At 37.1% G+C, this 15,469-nt stretch overlaps 1 protein-coding gene across 2 annotated transcripts in view; it reads right to left on the reverse strand.

Moving 5' to 3' along the window:
• Window positions 1-15,469, reverse strand: part of RSPO3 (R-spondin 3) — a 120,553-nt gene that overhangs the window by 68,496 nt on the left and 36,588 nt on the right. For both annotated transcript variants that reach the window (XM_060190502.1, XM_007528345.3), the window contains exons 2-3: window positions 3,191-3,382; window positions 1,440-1,586 (exon numbers count right to left, since the gene is read on the reverse strand). In XM_060190502.1, the coding sequence (XP_060046485.1) occupies window positions 1,440-1,586; window positions 3,191-3,382 (339 nt within the window). The remainder of the gene's footprint in view (window positions 1-1,439; window positions 1,587-3,190; window positions 3,383-15,469) is intronic.

Genomic DNA, 15,469 nt, shown 5'->3' on the forward strand with positions numbered 1-15,469 from the left:
ATTGTTGTTGTCGTTGTTGGATAGGACAGAAAGAAATGGAGAGAGGAGAGGAAGACAGAGAGGAGGAGAGAAAGATAGACACCTGCAGACCTGCTTCACCGCCTGTGAAGCGACTCCCCTGCAGGTGGGGAGCCGGGGTTCGAACCAGGATCCTTATGCCGGTCCTTGTGCTTTGCGCCACCCGCGCTTAACCCACTGCGCTACAGCCCGACTCCCTGGATTTATCTTTTAAAATACCATTTCTTTATTTCATTTTCTCAAAAATTTCATTTAGGAATACATGTCCTGTGGTCCATCTGAAATGGTTAAATCACCACTTTAGTGTTATTACTCCAGCACTATAGATTCTACTGGATCTGTCTGTAGGTACCCCAGAGAAGTCCTGGAGACTATCTTGTACTGAATCAGGAGAACATTTCTATCTATTTGCCAATGCTGATGCGGCATCAAAGGTTCTTGTAGCTTTTGCCCAGGGGATTTTGAGATTTAGTATATTGTTTTCCTTTTTGGGTTAGCATCTGTTCCCCAAGTGTTCATCAAACTTGTAGCTGTAATAGCCGTACAACATTTAAAAGAGGGAAAATATAGCCTGACAGTGATGTGTTATTTAGACAACTTGTCTGAATGAACTCCCCCTCCAGGAAACTCTGCTTGCAATTAATCAGAACCTGGTACTATGTCCTGAATACCTGTGCAAGCAAGCCATTTTAGCAAAATACTATGAGAAGAAAGGGTCATTTTTTAAATAAAAATTTTTAATATTTATTTATTTATTTATTTGTTTGTTTGTTTTCCCTTTTGTTGCCCTTGTTGAGGGGGAGAGAAAGACACCTACAGACCTACTTCACTGCCTATGAAGGGACTCTCCTGCGGTGGGGAACCAGGGGCTAGAACCGGGATTCTTACGCAGGTCCTTGCACTTGGCTGCCTACTGCCTGACCCCCAAGGGTCATATTATTTAACTGTATTAGTTTCAGTTTTCTAGGTCTTCATTTCTTCTTTTGCATATCAGTGGACTGCATCAAGGAGGTATGTTTTTCATTTTTTAAAACATAAGTAAGGTCACTAATTGACATTCAACATTAATATTTGTGAAACTACTGCCTGAAATGGAAATGTAGACCAAAAATAAATTTACCAAAAAAATAAATCTGGCCAAAATAGTTGAAGCTATGATTGACAGTCCCTAAGAAATAAGGAAATGCCCACATGTTATTAAGTTATATAGTAACACATCCTGGGTAAGGCCATGGAACTCCACTAAGATAATCTCTCAGTAAAGAAAAATGGAACTTGTCTTAAAATTTAGAAATTGTCTAAATTGTCTTAGAAATTGTCTCTAAATTTGCTGTTATACAGAACCTTTGAAGGCACTTTGACTGAACCCAATACTCTGAGATACTTCTCAGCTATTCTAAGTCTTAAGAGTTCCTACTCACCAATACTGATGCACTCCATGGTATGGTTGTTGGCTTCCAGACCTTCTGGGCAATTATCAAGGCACTTTCCAAGGTGTAAGTAAAATCCATTTTTACATTTTGTGCAGAAATTTTTGTTGAAACAAGTATCACAATCAGCTTTGCATTCTGGGAGAGAAAAAAAATATTTTGGTGATATATCTGCTGCCAAGAACATTCATAGAACCAAATATGTATTTATAATGAATGATAGTAAAATATATATAATCTGAATTTTAATAAATTGTATTATCTTTGTATTATTCTTGATTTCTGGTCATTCATTCAGCATATGATTGCCTACTAAATTCAAACACTATTCTAATTATTGATTAATAACAATGTACAAAAAAATGAAGTTGAAATATCACAAAGTTTACATTCTAGGTAGAAAGACATAACAATTAATGACAATCATTGATGCTTACAAAGTTATTACGGGCAAGCATGACTACAAGTGTTTTACAATATTAAGTCATTTTTATCATTAAATTAACACAATGAAGTAGCCCCTTTTATGACTCTCATTTTTATAGATAAGGAAACTGAGGTCATGAGAGATTATACTACTTGCCTAGGACCACTGAATAATCTGACTGCAGAGAAATAAGTGCTGTGGGGGAAAAAAACAATTTGGGCTAGGCTGTGGTGCACCAAGTTAAAAGCACATAGAATGAATCTCAAGGACCCATGCAATGATTCCAGTTCGAGCCCCTGGTTTCCTACCTGCAGGGGGATGACTTCAAAAGTGGTGAAGCAGCTCAGTAAGTCTCTCTCTCTCCTCCCCTCCCCTCTCAATTTCTCTTTGTCCTATGCAATAAAATTGAAAAAAAAGACCAACAGGAGCAGTGGATTCATAATGCTGGCACTGAACCCCGGCAATAACGCTAGAGGGGGAATAAAAAGTTCACCAAAGAAAAAAATATGGCAAGAATGAGATATGGAGAATGGCTGTGAAAGTATTTAGGTAAGAGGGCTATGAATGTATTTTAGAGAATGAAAGATGAGGAGAACCTAAGGGGAGTGGGGAGAGGGCTAGCCAAGTAAAGATATAAACAAAGGGCTGTCCAGATTCTCAGGACAGGAAGTGTAGAACAACTACAAAGGCCTAGACTTGGAAAGATATTGAAAGATACTGAGATTAATGCAAAACAGTAGATAGGCATTCACAGGAGGTGAAGTAGGAGAGAGATTATACATGTGTTGTATGATAAAGGAATGATGTTTCTTAATTGACAGTTTTCAAATGCCATTCAGTCTAGAGAGTGAGTAGACGTTCTATACCCAGATGAGAAGTGATGTGAGAGTGCTTCCAAATATTCATTTCTATTTGACAAATATACCTTTTTATCATTAGAGTGGAATCATTCTTGAAGTCAAAATAGGTGAATTAATCCTTTAAGTCATTAAGTACTACAGTTTAAGAATGATGACAGGAACTTAAGAGAACACTGATGTCTACAATACTTTTCTATGGTTTTTGATGAGTACTGACTATGTTTTCAGTTTTTACATTGACAATGAAAAAGAAATACCATAAACTTGAGTTATTTTTGTAAACAGAGTGAAATAAAAAAAATCTGTCCTGAATGCCATGTCTTAATATGGATTAGCATAATTTATTAGGAGAATATTACTATTAACGTTGATTATCACAAAAATTTTAGAGGCCATTTTAAATCTGAAAAGTCTCCAAGGATGAGGTAAAAACATAACTTTATATAGGCACTTACTTGTACACTTATTTATATCTGGATATCGTGTTCCATAATATCCACTTGGACATGAAGAGAGACACACTCCGATCTGCTTCATGCCAATTCTTTCCAGAACAAAAAATAGTCTGGGCTTACATGACAAACATCCGTTGTAATCTGAACACGTTGCACAGCCTCCTTGGCAGCCTTGACTGACGTTAGGATGCACTAGAAGGACAAATGTAGAAAGACAAAAAACAAGGTTAAATCATAAATATAGAAGTCCAATGTCATTCTCTGGGCAAAAGATACAGTTCCTTTTATTGAATTTCAGTTGGTGGTAATCAGTGAATGAAGTTGAGATTTCTTGCTTTTTTTTTTATGATACATTACACACACACACACACACGTTTTTAATTTCAAAGTTCTTAATATTCAAGTAATTTAAAAATAAAATGTTTCAAGGGCTGATCAGTGGCACCTCAGTTAAGCACATATTACCATAGGCAAAGAACTGAGTTCAGAACTCCAGTTCCTACCTACAGAGGGGAACCTTCACAAGAGGTAAAGTAGTGCTGCAGATCTCTTTCTCTCCCCCCTCTTTCTTGCTCTGTCTCTCTCTCTCTCCCCTCACAATTTATACTCTGTTAAAAATGAATAAATAACAAAACATTTCAAAAGTCATTTATTTATAAATTGTTAAATAATCTCTATACTTCACACATCACAGACATATATGCACGTAGTGAAAATATCTTCATTGAACTAGCATCTAAGCAGACTGGAGATCTGGTCATTATTCTGTCATTCATTGGAATTAATACACAGGGGATTTGCTTTTCATTTATGTGGTGGATGATAAGCATATGTCTCTAATTTCCTTAGCAAGGCTGACAACACAGACTGAGGATTAACATAGGCAAGGACACTATGTTCTAGGATATCTTTGTCCATTAGAGAACAGGTTTTAACCCTTTAAGTTCATGCAAATTGATTTTAGGGTTCATGCCCTTCTGTGTTTTCCTGATATTTCTTCTCATATGAATTCAAATCTTTATCAGTTCAAAATATAATGATAAAAAGGTGATACTTACCATTTTAGTGTTTTCACATGGAACACACAGTTGTAAAAACTTAAAATTTATGTTCAACATTTTGTCTTTTGAGAGATAGCCTATGTACACTCATTTTCCACTTACTTAAGTGAAATACATAATTTAGTGAGAATGTGACCAGTCCACACTAAAGACTACTGCTACACATATTCTTGAGAATTTCCAGGTTTCCAAAAGTCACCAGTGTAGTGAAACTGTTTATTTGCCAATCTGCACAAATAGAGAGAAATATTTGGGAAGCTTACGTCTACTTGAAATCTTCACAACTTTCAAATTTCTTATGACTATTTACTACTCTTTGGTACCTATGTTTGAGCTGATGGAAAAATATTAAGGTATATCTTTCATATTGATGGTATTTGGGGTGATTTATTATCTCAGTGTGCTTTCTGTTTCAAATATTTGGTTTTATATTTGGTTTTCTTTTAGGAAACCAGCAAGGAAAAATCCTGATCCTTACAATGAGCAAATGTGGATGCACAAGAATGCAAAGTTTTTTTTTTTTTTTGAGTGGTTTGTTTGGTAGCTAGATTCTGATGGATCTCACTATTATTAAATCTATCTTCAATATGACTTTTGGTTACTACTAAGTTCTTTACTGCAAACACAAATCCCACTGGCTGATCTTAGTGGCACAATTAACATTAGTGCCGCTAAAGTTGGTAAACAACCCCCCACCCCAACACACTGCTGAAATTGACTTTTTTTTTTTTTTTTTTTTACATCAAGCTCAGTTAAAGGGGTATACATGAGTCCAAAGAGTCTTACCACAGGGGTGCAAGGGTTAGCTATGGAGAGGTCATTCGGTTGACTGGCATCCTCTGCCTAGAAGAAACTATCCCTGAATCAGCCACAGGAACCACAAGCAGCTCATTCTCATTCCAAGACATTTTGTAAATAAACTGAGGAAATAAGTGGGGGAAGGAAAGTCTGCTTTTCCTGTACATGTTCTTCTGTGCAGTGGGGTGACATATAAAGTGACACAGAAGGTTTAGACATTATAGGACCTGAGGGACTTGTAAATGAAAACTGCTTTATAGGGTCATTTTCCAAGTGAGTAAGTAACTCAGTATTGGAGGATTACAGATATGTATGCTACATATTTTAAGTGGGCAAAGATCCTAAACTGGAAAGAGTACTACATGTTCTGAATCTACCTTACCTATTTGAAGAAGTGAAACGTATTGGTAAAAACCTGTAAAACTTTTTCATAGGAGCTATCTATGGAAAAATGAACCTTAATGTGAAAGAATGTCATTTAAAGTTCAGGGTAGTTAGTAACTGAGTTAAATGAAGATGGATAGGGATTATAGGGATTAGTCCCTGCTGATCTGTCTCCATCCTCTGATAAGTAGTTGCTCAAAGGAAACACACAAGTGCATGGTTAAAGCTTTTGAGCATTACGGTAAAACTTTAAGTAGATCAATTATGCATGTATGCTTGACTCTTAATTAGAACTTCAAAAACTGATATACTTTACAATAAAATTTATTGAATAATTGGATTTGGGCTATGCAGAAAATTCTCTAGTGACATACACCAAATGTATGTCATGCATAGCTGGTAATAGGTCCAATAAAAGTATTAGCTATACTAGAATTTCCTGCTCAATAACCTCCATAATACTTTTGCTGATAAATTCTACTACGATCCTTCTTTATGGGTGTTTGTGTTTGTTTTGTATTGTTCTGTTTTTCTCTATTGTCACCTGGGTTATCTCCGGGGCTTGGTGCCAGCACAATGAATCCAATGTTCCCAGTAGCCATTATTTTCTCTTTTTCTTCTCTCTCTCTCTTTCTTCCTTTTTGACAGAATAGAGTGCAAGTTCAAGTGGAAGAGAGATATAGAAGAGAAAGGGAGGTAGATACCTGCAGACTTGCTCCACCGCTCAAACCTGGGTCCTCGCGCATAGTGATTGATATGTGCCACTACTCAGCCCCTTTATATCATTGTTTTCTTTTTTTATAGTTTGCCTTTTAAAAGAAGTTGACTTTGGTTTTGGTTTGTTTTTAGAATACTGCTTAGTTCTGATTAATGGGCGTGCCAAGAATTGAACATGAGATCTCAGAGCCTCATGTCTAAAAGTCTTCTGCAGACATTAACCCTAGAGGAAAGCTTTTGCCAAAACAGAAATTTGTGTTCCTCCTTTCCCTTCTGTCCTACTCACCAAAGCACTGCTCAACTCTTTGGCATACGATGATGTCTAGGATTGAACCTGGGATCTCTGGTGCCTCAGGCATGAAAGTCTATTGTACTGCTCATCACACTTATTGTCACATCTCCAAAACAGATTTTGGAAAAAAGCAAAGAAGACTTAATTGTTCTAACTGGCAAAGAAAATTCTCATTTGTTATCCATCAGGTAATTTTGAATAGAAGCATATAAAATAATGACAAACTTTATTTCAAGTACTCTGCTATATGAAATTAGAAAAACAGAATCTAAAGTCCATATTCTGATGCTAGGTCTTTTACAGTTAAACAGTGAAATCAACTGCTTTCTGAAGTGCTTTATAAGGATCACTCAAATTATACAGCCAGTATTACACAACTAGTAACAAATTTCCCAAACTTCATCTTAAGGCAAGAGATTTTACTTTTTAGATGGAAACCACAGAACACTTTGGTCCGGATTGTCTGTAGCAACCCTTTCAGTCTTAAAAAATCACATGATTCAAAGATAGAAATGTATTTCTACTGTCATGCTTTTTTAAAAGTTCCATTTTTTAAAAAGTTCCCTTCAATGGGAGGCCATTTTCGGGGATGGGTGCCTGCAGCAATCCCACAGGAAAGTCAGAACCAGCCTAACTGGGATTTTGAGGCCCTTCTTGGAGTGGCACACTAGGAGACAGGTCTCCAGCGGGCTGAGATGAGATATTCCCCCCTGCTATTTTCATCAAGTATGCCTCTATGCATTACAAGTGTGGGAGTGGTTAACACCCCCACACCTCTTTTCGCTGAACTCCCCACCCACTCCCCACAGTAAAAAGAACTTTATGATGTCCTTCTAGCTTTAAAGGCTGTACCTGGATCCTTTAATCTATTTTTCTGACAGTACCTACATTGTTAACCTCCACCTCTGATCCTGCCGACTTCCATTCTCTGACCCATGTCAACCTTAAGGGTCTCAGAGTCCAATTCCCTGATGCCCCCCCATCACAGCTAAAGAGCATTCTTGCCATCTGCTCCACCTGTGCTGGCCTAATCAAGACACTTGCTGTTCAAATTCTTGGGGTTAACCCTCGGCTTAAAAGCCAATGCTCTTTGGCAAACTGATGCCACCTACTTATCCAACTTTGGCAAACAAAAATATGTTTTTGTCTCAATTGATACCTTCTCTAAGTTTATGTAGACTACAGCCCAGACTAGAAAAAAGATTGTCAGGCTATGTTTCATAGAAACAGTACCAGTCTGCCACTTTTACCGGAAGTGGGACAGCTCTCAGCCCCATGTTGGGCACCAGATGTCAGGTTAGTGAAGTGAGGGAGAGAGATGACCCAAGAAGCAAGCTTGTGGTGGCAAGTCAATTCAAATCTTTATTCATTCTAACGCCCCAGAGTCGGGCAGTAACACACCTAGTTAAGCCACGTGGCGCAAACCACAATGGCCAGTGTCAGCCTCCTGGTCTGCAGGTGCACCCTCCTCCAGGTTGGAATACAGAAAAGACAAGACAGAAACGAAAGTGGCTTGACAATACCATACATGGTTAGCAAGGGGGTGGAGAAAGGCAAAAGGGGCTGGGAATGGTATGGACCTCCCCAGCAACTGTTGCTAGGGATTCAACTGGTTGGATTAGCAATACCCTATGGGGAATTAGGAAGGAGACCTTTAGTCATTTGTAAGACAAAGCAGAAGATTGATATGAAGATAATAAAATGGCGGGCCATAGTATCAACGAATGCAGGGTGGAGCAGGCTTAGTGTTTTAAGGAATGCCGGGCTCCTGGAGGCAGAAAAATGCAGGGTGTTTTGTGAGGCAGGGAAGTCTGATATGGTGGGCAACCTTTTGAGGATCCTGTGTCCCCTCTTGCTCAACCTCTCTGTAGAGAGAGAGACTAACAGGGTGGATGCACCTCTCAGGTCAAATCCTGGCAGGCTCCACCACATCCCCATAATTTCCCTACAGTTATTGGATATGTAAATGGGAGTTTTTTGTGGTAGCTATTTAATTAGAGAAGACATTTAGAAAGAATAGTGCACTGAAGGATACCAGAAGTAAACACACTCTGAAATTAAAAAAAAAAAAAAAAGTTTGGTAATTGACAAAATGAATTGTCAGTTGACTTTAATATTTTGTATTACTAAACCAAATTTGCTTTCAAAGCATGCCTGTAAAAGCTAAATTAACTATGCTAATTTATCATTATTTATTTAAAAACTCCAAAATAGGATTAAAAGAACTGCTGTAAACTATTAATTGTGATTTTTCGATCAAGGACACAGAAATATCGCATTTGGTAGAGTACAAATCCTTTGTGAGGACCTGCCTGGGTTCGAGCCCTTGGAACATATAAACAGCATCAGAGGAATCTTTATGAATAGTGGAGTGGTACTGTTGTGACTCTCTTCCCCCCCCCCCACTTCCCTTTCTAAAATTAAAAAAAAAAAAAGAGGAGAGGAAAGGAGTCCTCTCTGAGTGGTAGAACCTCACAACCATAAAGTTCTGGCCTCAACATAAATGAATAAATAAACTCTAAAATTAATTAGAACATAGATATTTGACACCTATTACCAACTTATTTATACATGAGTAAACACTAGGTATATATTGTGAGTGGATATGAATAGGAAAAATGGGTAGATTTCACAGGAACTTTAAGCAGGGACCCTGAGATTACAAATGTGTCAAATATATGACAAAATTTATATGCCTTTCTCTAAAATAAAGAGGTCCCCACACCTACTGACATCTAATTTTTGACAAGGGGGTCCCATACTATTTAATAGATAAAGGAGAGTATCTTTAATATATGGTGTTAGGAAAATTGAGTTGAGACTTGCAGAAGAATGAAATTGAATCACTACATTTCACCACACATCAAGGTAAACTCCAAATTGATCAAGGACTTGGAAAAGAAACTATCAAATACTTAGAGGAAAATATTGGCAGAACTTTTTTCCATCTGAGTTTTATAGGCACCAATGACAAAGTCCAAATGCAAAGAAGACAAAAGGAAAAATAAACCAATGGTGAGCTCTTTATACAATTTGTTTCTTAGCCTTTTGTCTGATGTATGGCATATAAAGATCTTTGCCCATTCTATAAGGGGTCTCTTTGCTTGGATGGTAGTTTCTTTTGCAGAAGCTTTTTAATTTGATGTAGTCCCATGGCTTGTTTGGTTTTTGTTTGTTTGTTTGTTTGTTTTAGTCTTCCTTGCAATTGTATTTGTATTGTTGAAAATGCCCATGAAATTTGACGGAAAAGAGTGTTTCCAACATTTTCTTCTAAGTATTTTATAGTTTCTGGTTAACATCTAAATTCTTCATCCATATGGAGTTTATTTTTGTGTCTGGTGAAATGTAATGGTTCAGTTTCATAACTGTGCACATTTCAACCCAAATTCCCCAACATCATTTGCTGAAAAGACTTTATTTAGTAGTTTGGGCCCATTTGTCAAAAATTAGATGTCTGTAGTTGTGGGCCTTATTTCTGGGTTCTCAATTCTATTCCACTGGTCCATGTACCTATTTCTGTTCCAGTATTAGGCAGTTTTATTACAGTAGCCCTGTTTTATAGTTTTAAATCTGGGAATGTGATGCCTTCACACTCTGTTGTTTTTTCTCAAAATTGTTTTGGTAATTCTAGTTGCTTTCTTGTTCCAGGTAAACTTGCATAGCTTTTGTCTTAATTGCTTAAAAAAAGTTAGTAGAACCTTGATAGGAACTGAATCTCCAAACTTAGTAACAACAACAACAAAACAACAACAACAAAAAATGACCCCTCCAAAAATGGAGAGAGGGTATGAACAGAATATTCATCAAAAAAGAGATCCAAAAAGATCCCACTGCTGGTGGGAATGTAATTTGGTCTAACCCCTGTAGACAACAATCTGGAGAACTCTCAGAAGGCTAGAAATGGACCTACCCTATGAACCAGCAATTCATCTCCTGGAGTTATACATTAAGGGACAAACACACCCATCAAACACATCTGTGTATACATATGTTCATAGCAGCACAATTTTTAATATCCAAAACTTGAAAGCAACCTAGATGCCCAACAACAGATGAATGGCTAAGAAAGGTGTGGTGTATATATACACAATAGAATACTATTCAGCTATTAAGAAGAATGAATTCACCTTCACCTCATCTTGGATGGAGGCTGATGGAATCATATTAAGTGAGTACGGTCAGAAAGAGAAGGATTAATATGGAATGGTCTCACTCAGACAGAAGTTGAAATGTAAGAACACAACAGAAAACACAAAAGAGTTTACACTGGGTTTGGTGTATTGTACTAAAGTAAAGAATTCTAGGGGAGAAGGAAGGAGGGATTTAAGGTTCTGGTACATGATGGTGGAGGAGGACCTATGCTGGGGCTAGAGAGTGTTTTACAGCAAATTGACAAATTTTACACATGTATTAACAACTGTATTTAATGTAAACCATTAAACCCTCTAGTAACATATTAAATTTCTTTTTAGTAAAAGAGAATGGTGTATTTTACCAAAGTAAAAGACTCTAGTGTGTGTGTGTGGGTGGGTGGGGGGGTTCAGGTCCTGCAACAGGATGGCAGAAGATGACCTAGGTGGTGATTTAGATTGTTATATGTAAAATTGAGAAATGTTATAAATGTACAAACTAATGCATTTTACTGTCAGCTGTAAACCATTAATCCCTCAATAAAGAAAAAACAAACAAGCAAAACTAATTATCTTACATTACAAAAATCCTAATAAATATCAATTTTAAAATTAAAAAAGGAAAGTAAATTTCCCTAAGGTTGAAGGTTAAGTAGGAAAGGACTATATATTACTATATATGAAGGTTAAGTAGGAAAGGACTATATATTACTGCATAATTTAAATCAGTTTTTCAGTGTCTGGATTGTTAACACCACCTAATTTATCAGTTATTCTAGTTGTCATCATAATATCTTTTTGATTATCTTGTGATAAAATCACTTCTTTCTCCCTTTCTTGCTTCCTTCCTTCTTTTTCTTTCCCTCCTTCTCTCTTCCTTTCTTTCTTTGATAGAGGCAGAGAGAGAGAGACAGAAACAGAGAGACAGAGATTGAAACAGACCACAGTACCAAAGCTCTTTCAATATGATGGGGACCCAGACTAGAACTTGGGTGGCACATGTGGCAAAGCAGCACATTACCCCAATGAGTTATTTCCCTGCCCTGTCATGTGGCAGTTCTTTTATGTTTTCTTTATTGTATTATTATTTTAATATTTTATTGGGGGTTTAATGGTTTATAGTACATTTCTTGACATACAAGTACATTTCAAAAAATTTTTTTTTGCCTCCAGGGTTACTGCTGGAGCTCGGTACCTACACGACAAATCTACTGCTCCTGGAGGCTACTTTTTTCCTTTTGTTGCCCTTGTTGCTTTATCGTTGTTGTGGCTATTGTTGTTGTTATTGATGTTGTTGTTGTTGGATAGGACAGAAAGAAATGGAGAGAGGAAGGGAAGATAGAGGGGAGAGAAAGAAAGATAGACACCTGCAGACCTGCTTCACCACTTGTGAAGCGACCCCTTCCCTGAAGGTGGGGAGCCAGGGTCTCAAATAGGGATCCTTAGGCGGGTCTTTGCACTTCATGCCATGTGAGCTTAACCCACTGGGCTACTGCTGGACCCCAGGTACAATTTTTCATCTCCCCATGATAGATGTCTGCAAAACACTTTCACTCCCAACCTTGGTCCTTTTCTACTACTATACACCAAAAATACCAATACCCTCTCCACGTTATTATCCCTTCCTCTTCTTACCCACAGTCTTTCTTTTGGTTTAATAAATAAACCATACTCAGTTGACAGTTCTCTTTGTGTTTTTCCTTTCTGTCCTTGTGTATTAAGTTCTACCTACAAATGAGATCACCTAGTATTTGTCTCTTTTTCTGTTTGTTTGTTTGATTTCACTTAACATGATTCCTTCAAGCTCCATCCAGAATGAGGAAGAAGAGATGACTTCACCATTTTTTAACAGCTGAATAGTATTGTATTGTGTACAGATACATGACTACTTCTAAGCCAATCATCCTTCATTGGGCATCTGGGTTGAAACTTGGCAAGAATAGAGTTCTAAATAGTACTGAGACATTTTTTGATGAAGTTACAGCTTTTAACTAGTTATTTTCTAAGTTTATGATGTACTCAAATCAATAACAAAATATTACAATAAAAACCAAGTGCAAGAATCAAGGCCCAACTTTATTTTTATTATTTTTATACAGTATCAGAGAATGAACCCAAGGTCTTTTGAATGAATGATAACATTAAACAATCTCTCCAACTCAAATTTATTCTAAATTGTTAGAGAGAGGGGAGGGGAGAAAGAGAAGGAAACTTACTGAACCATCATTTCATTATCCATGGAGGTAAGACGTCAGTTCCATCTGAAGTTCAGCTGCAAATGTACTAGCATCTATAATTGTTATGTGTGGAAAAAATTCGTGATTGTACACTGTCAGTTACCTCTGAGGGTGGTTTGTGGCTGAAGAAGTTCCAGTAGTATAAAGTTTAATAGACTTTAGGGACATAAAGCAGATTGGAATATATTCAAAGGAAATGCTAGAGACATTAAAGAATTTATTTAATGTATAATTCAGATAATAAAAACTTTAGCAAAGTTGAGCGTTCAGGTGACAGTGCACCTGGTTAAGCGCACACATTACAGTGCTCAACCCAGGTTCAAGCCCCTGGTCCCCACCTGCAGGGAGAAAGCTTCACAAGTGATGAAGCAGAACTGCAGGTATCTCTCTGTCTCTCTTTCTCTCTTTCTATCTCCCCTTCCCCTCTCAATTTCCCTGTCTCTATCCAATAATAAATAAATATATTAAGAAAAAATTAACAAAATTCAATAAACATTATTATTATTATTATTATTATTATTATTTTTGGTATCAGGGTGATGCTGGCTTCATAGAAGGTGGAAGGGAGTATTCCTGTTTCTTCAATCTTATGGAAAAGCTTAAGAAGTATGGGTACTAACTGTTTCCTGAAAGTTTTGTAGAATTCGTTTGTGAAGCCATCTGGTCCAGGACTTTTGTTGTTGGGGAGGTTCTTAATAATGGTTTCAATTTCTTTGTCTGTGATTGGTGCATTTAGATTTTGTAGTTCTTCTTGGTTCAGTTTTGGAAGGGCATATGCTTCTAGGAATTGTTCCATTTCTTCCAGATTCTCTAGCTTGGTGGCATATAGTTCTTTATAGAAGTTTCGCAGGATTCTCTGGATTTCTGTGGTGTCAGTTGTGATATCTCCTGCATCGTTTACAATTCTATTAATTTGAGTCCTCTCTCTTTTTTGTTTGGTGAGTCTGGCTAGGGGTTTGTCAATTTTTCTCTTAAAGAATAGAACAAACACACACTAAAAATTATTTTCACCAATAGAAATGTAGTACAGATTGTCCTTAAAGCAAGTTGGAATTAATTGTTTTTTAAAATATATATTTTTATTTATTTATTTTACCTTTTGTTGCCCTTGTTGTTTTTTATTGTTGCTGTCATTATTGTTGTTGTTATTGATGTCCTCATTGTGGGATAGAACAGAAAGAAATGGAGAGAGGAGGGGAAGACAGAGAGGAGGAGAGAAAGATAGACACCTGCAGACCTGCTTCACCGCTTGTGAAGCGACTCCGTTCCAGGTGGGGAGCCAGGGGCTGGAACCAAGATCCTGATGCTGGTCCTTGTGCTTCGCGCCACGTGCGCTTAACCAGCTGCATTACCGCCCGACTCCCCATTGTCTGCTTTTTATATGGAGAGACTTTTAGAGACAGGGTGGGGTGAAAAAAACTGGAATTTTATAATCAAAGTTAATTATGCATATATCTGTTCCTCTGTATCATTTCTTTCTACATTCACTTGACTGGAAACTTTTAAAAAAATTTTATTGTTATCTTTATTAGATAGATAGCCAGAAATCAAAATGGAAGGGAGAGGGAGAGAGAGAGAGAGACAGAGAGACACCTGCAACACTTTCAGCACTCACAAAGCTTTCCCCATGCAGGTGACGACTGGGGGGGTTGAACCTGCATCTTTGTGCACTGTAACGTGTGCTCACCCAGGCACACCAGCACTCAGCCTCTACTGGAAACTTCTAGATGGCTGAAGTCTGGTGACACTAGTTAATTTCTTCGTAATTTCCTTTGTATTTACCAGATTTCTATAGAGCAGCTTATTATTGAATACCTTCTCAATGAACAGTTTTGGATGACTAATTTCTTTAAGGCGATAAGTGTAAAAATGATATTTAACTTTTTATTAAAATAGTAAAGATGTTCAACTATCAATAGTGGAGAATAATTGCTTTAAAGTGGACTGTGCTTATGAACATCTGAACAAAGAAATTAAGTTTCTCACTGTATACACTTTGAGAATAAAATGTATTTAGTGTAAAAATAAATCATTCCAAGTATAACAGTGCCATATCTTGCTGCCATCCATTTCAATAATCCATTTACCTAGAGAAAATAAAATCTTTTTATCTACTTAAATTAGAAAACCAACTTTCTATTGTATCTTGGGAGCTGATGAGTATGAAACATTTTTAAGTTTAGACTAATATGAGATATATTTCACAGAAAGATGGGTTTCATAGTCATATAACATAACTATTTAACTAAAATTTAAATTTTATTTATTATTGATTGGATAGAGACAAAGAGAAATTGAAAATGAAGGGGGAGACAGAGAGGGAGACTGAGATATACCTGTAGCCCTGCTCCACTGCTCGTGAAGCTTCTTCCTTGCAGGTGAGTAGTGGGGACTTGAACCTGGGTCTTTGCGCATGGTAACGTGTACTCAACCAGGTGCACCACTAACCAGCCCCCAAAGCCTGTTGTTGAATATCTAAACTATTTCACAACCTCTTTCAAATTTGCTTGACACAACCAGGAAAATATCAAGACTCAATGACTCTTATTTGTTTATAAGTTAAAAGCTCCTAAAAGTGAAATCAACGATAGACCTCCACAACTATTTCAGCCCTCTATGGGTGTTTAGATAGGGAAATGCATTGTAAGCTATTTTTAATC

This window comes from Erinaceus europaeus, chromosome 4, assembly GCF_950295315.1.
Source record: "Erinaceus europaeus chromosome 4, mEriEur2.1, whole genome shotgun sequence".
NCBI lineage: Eukaryota > Metazoa > Chordata > Mammalia > Eulipotyphla > Erinaceidae > Erinaceus > Erinaceus europaeus.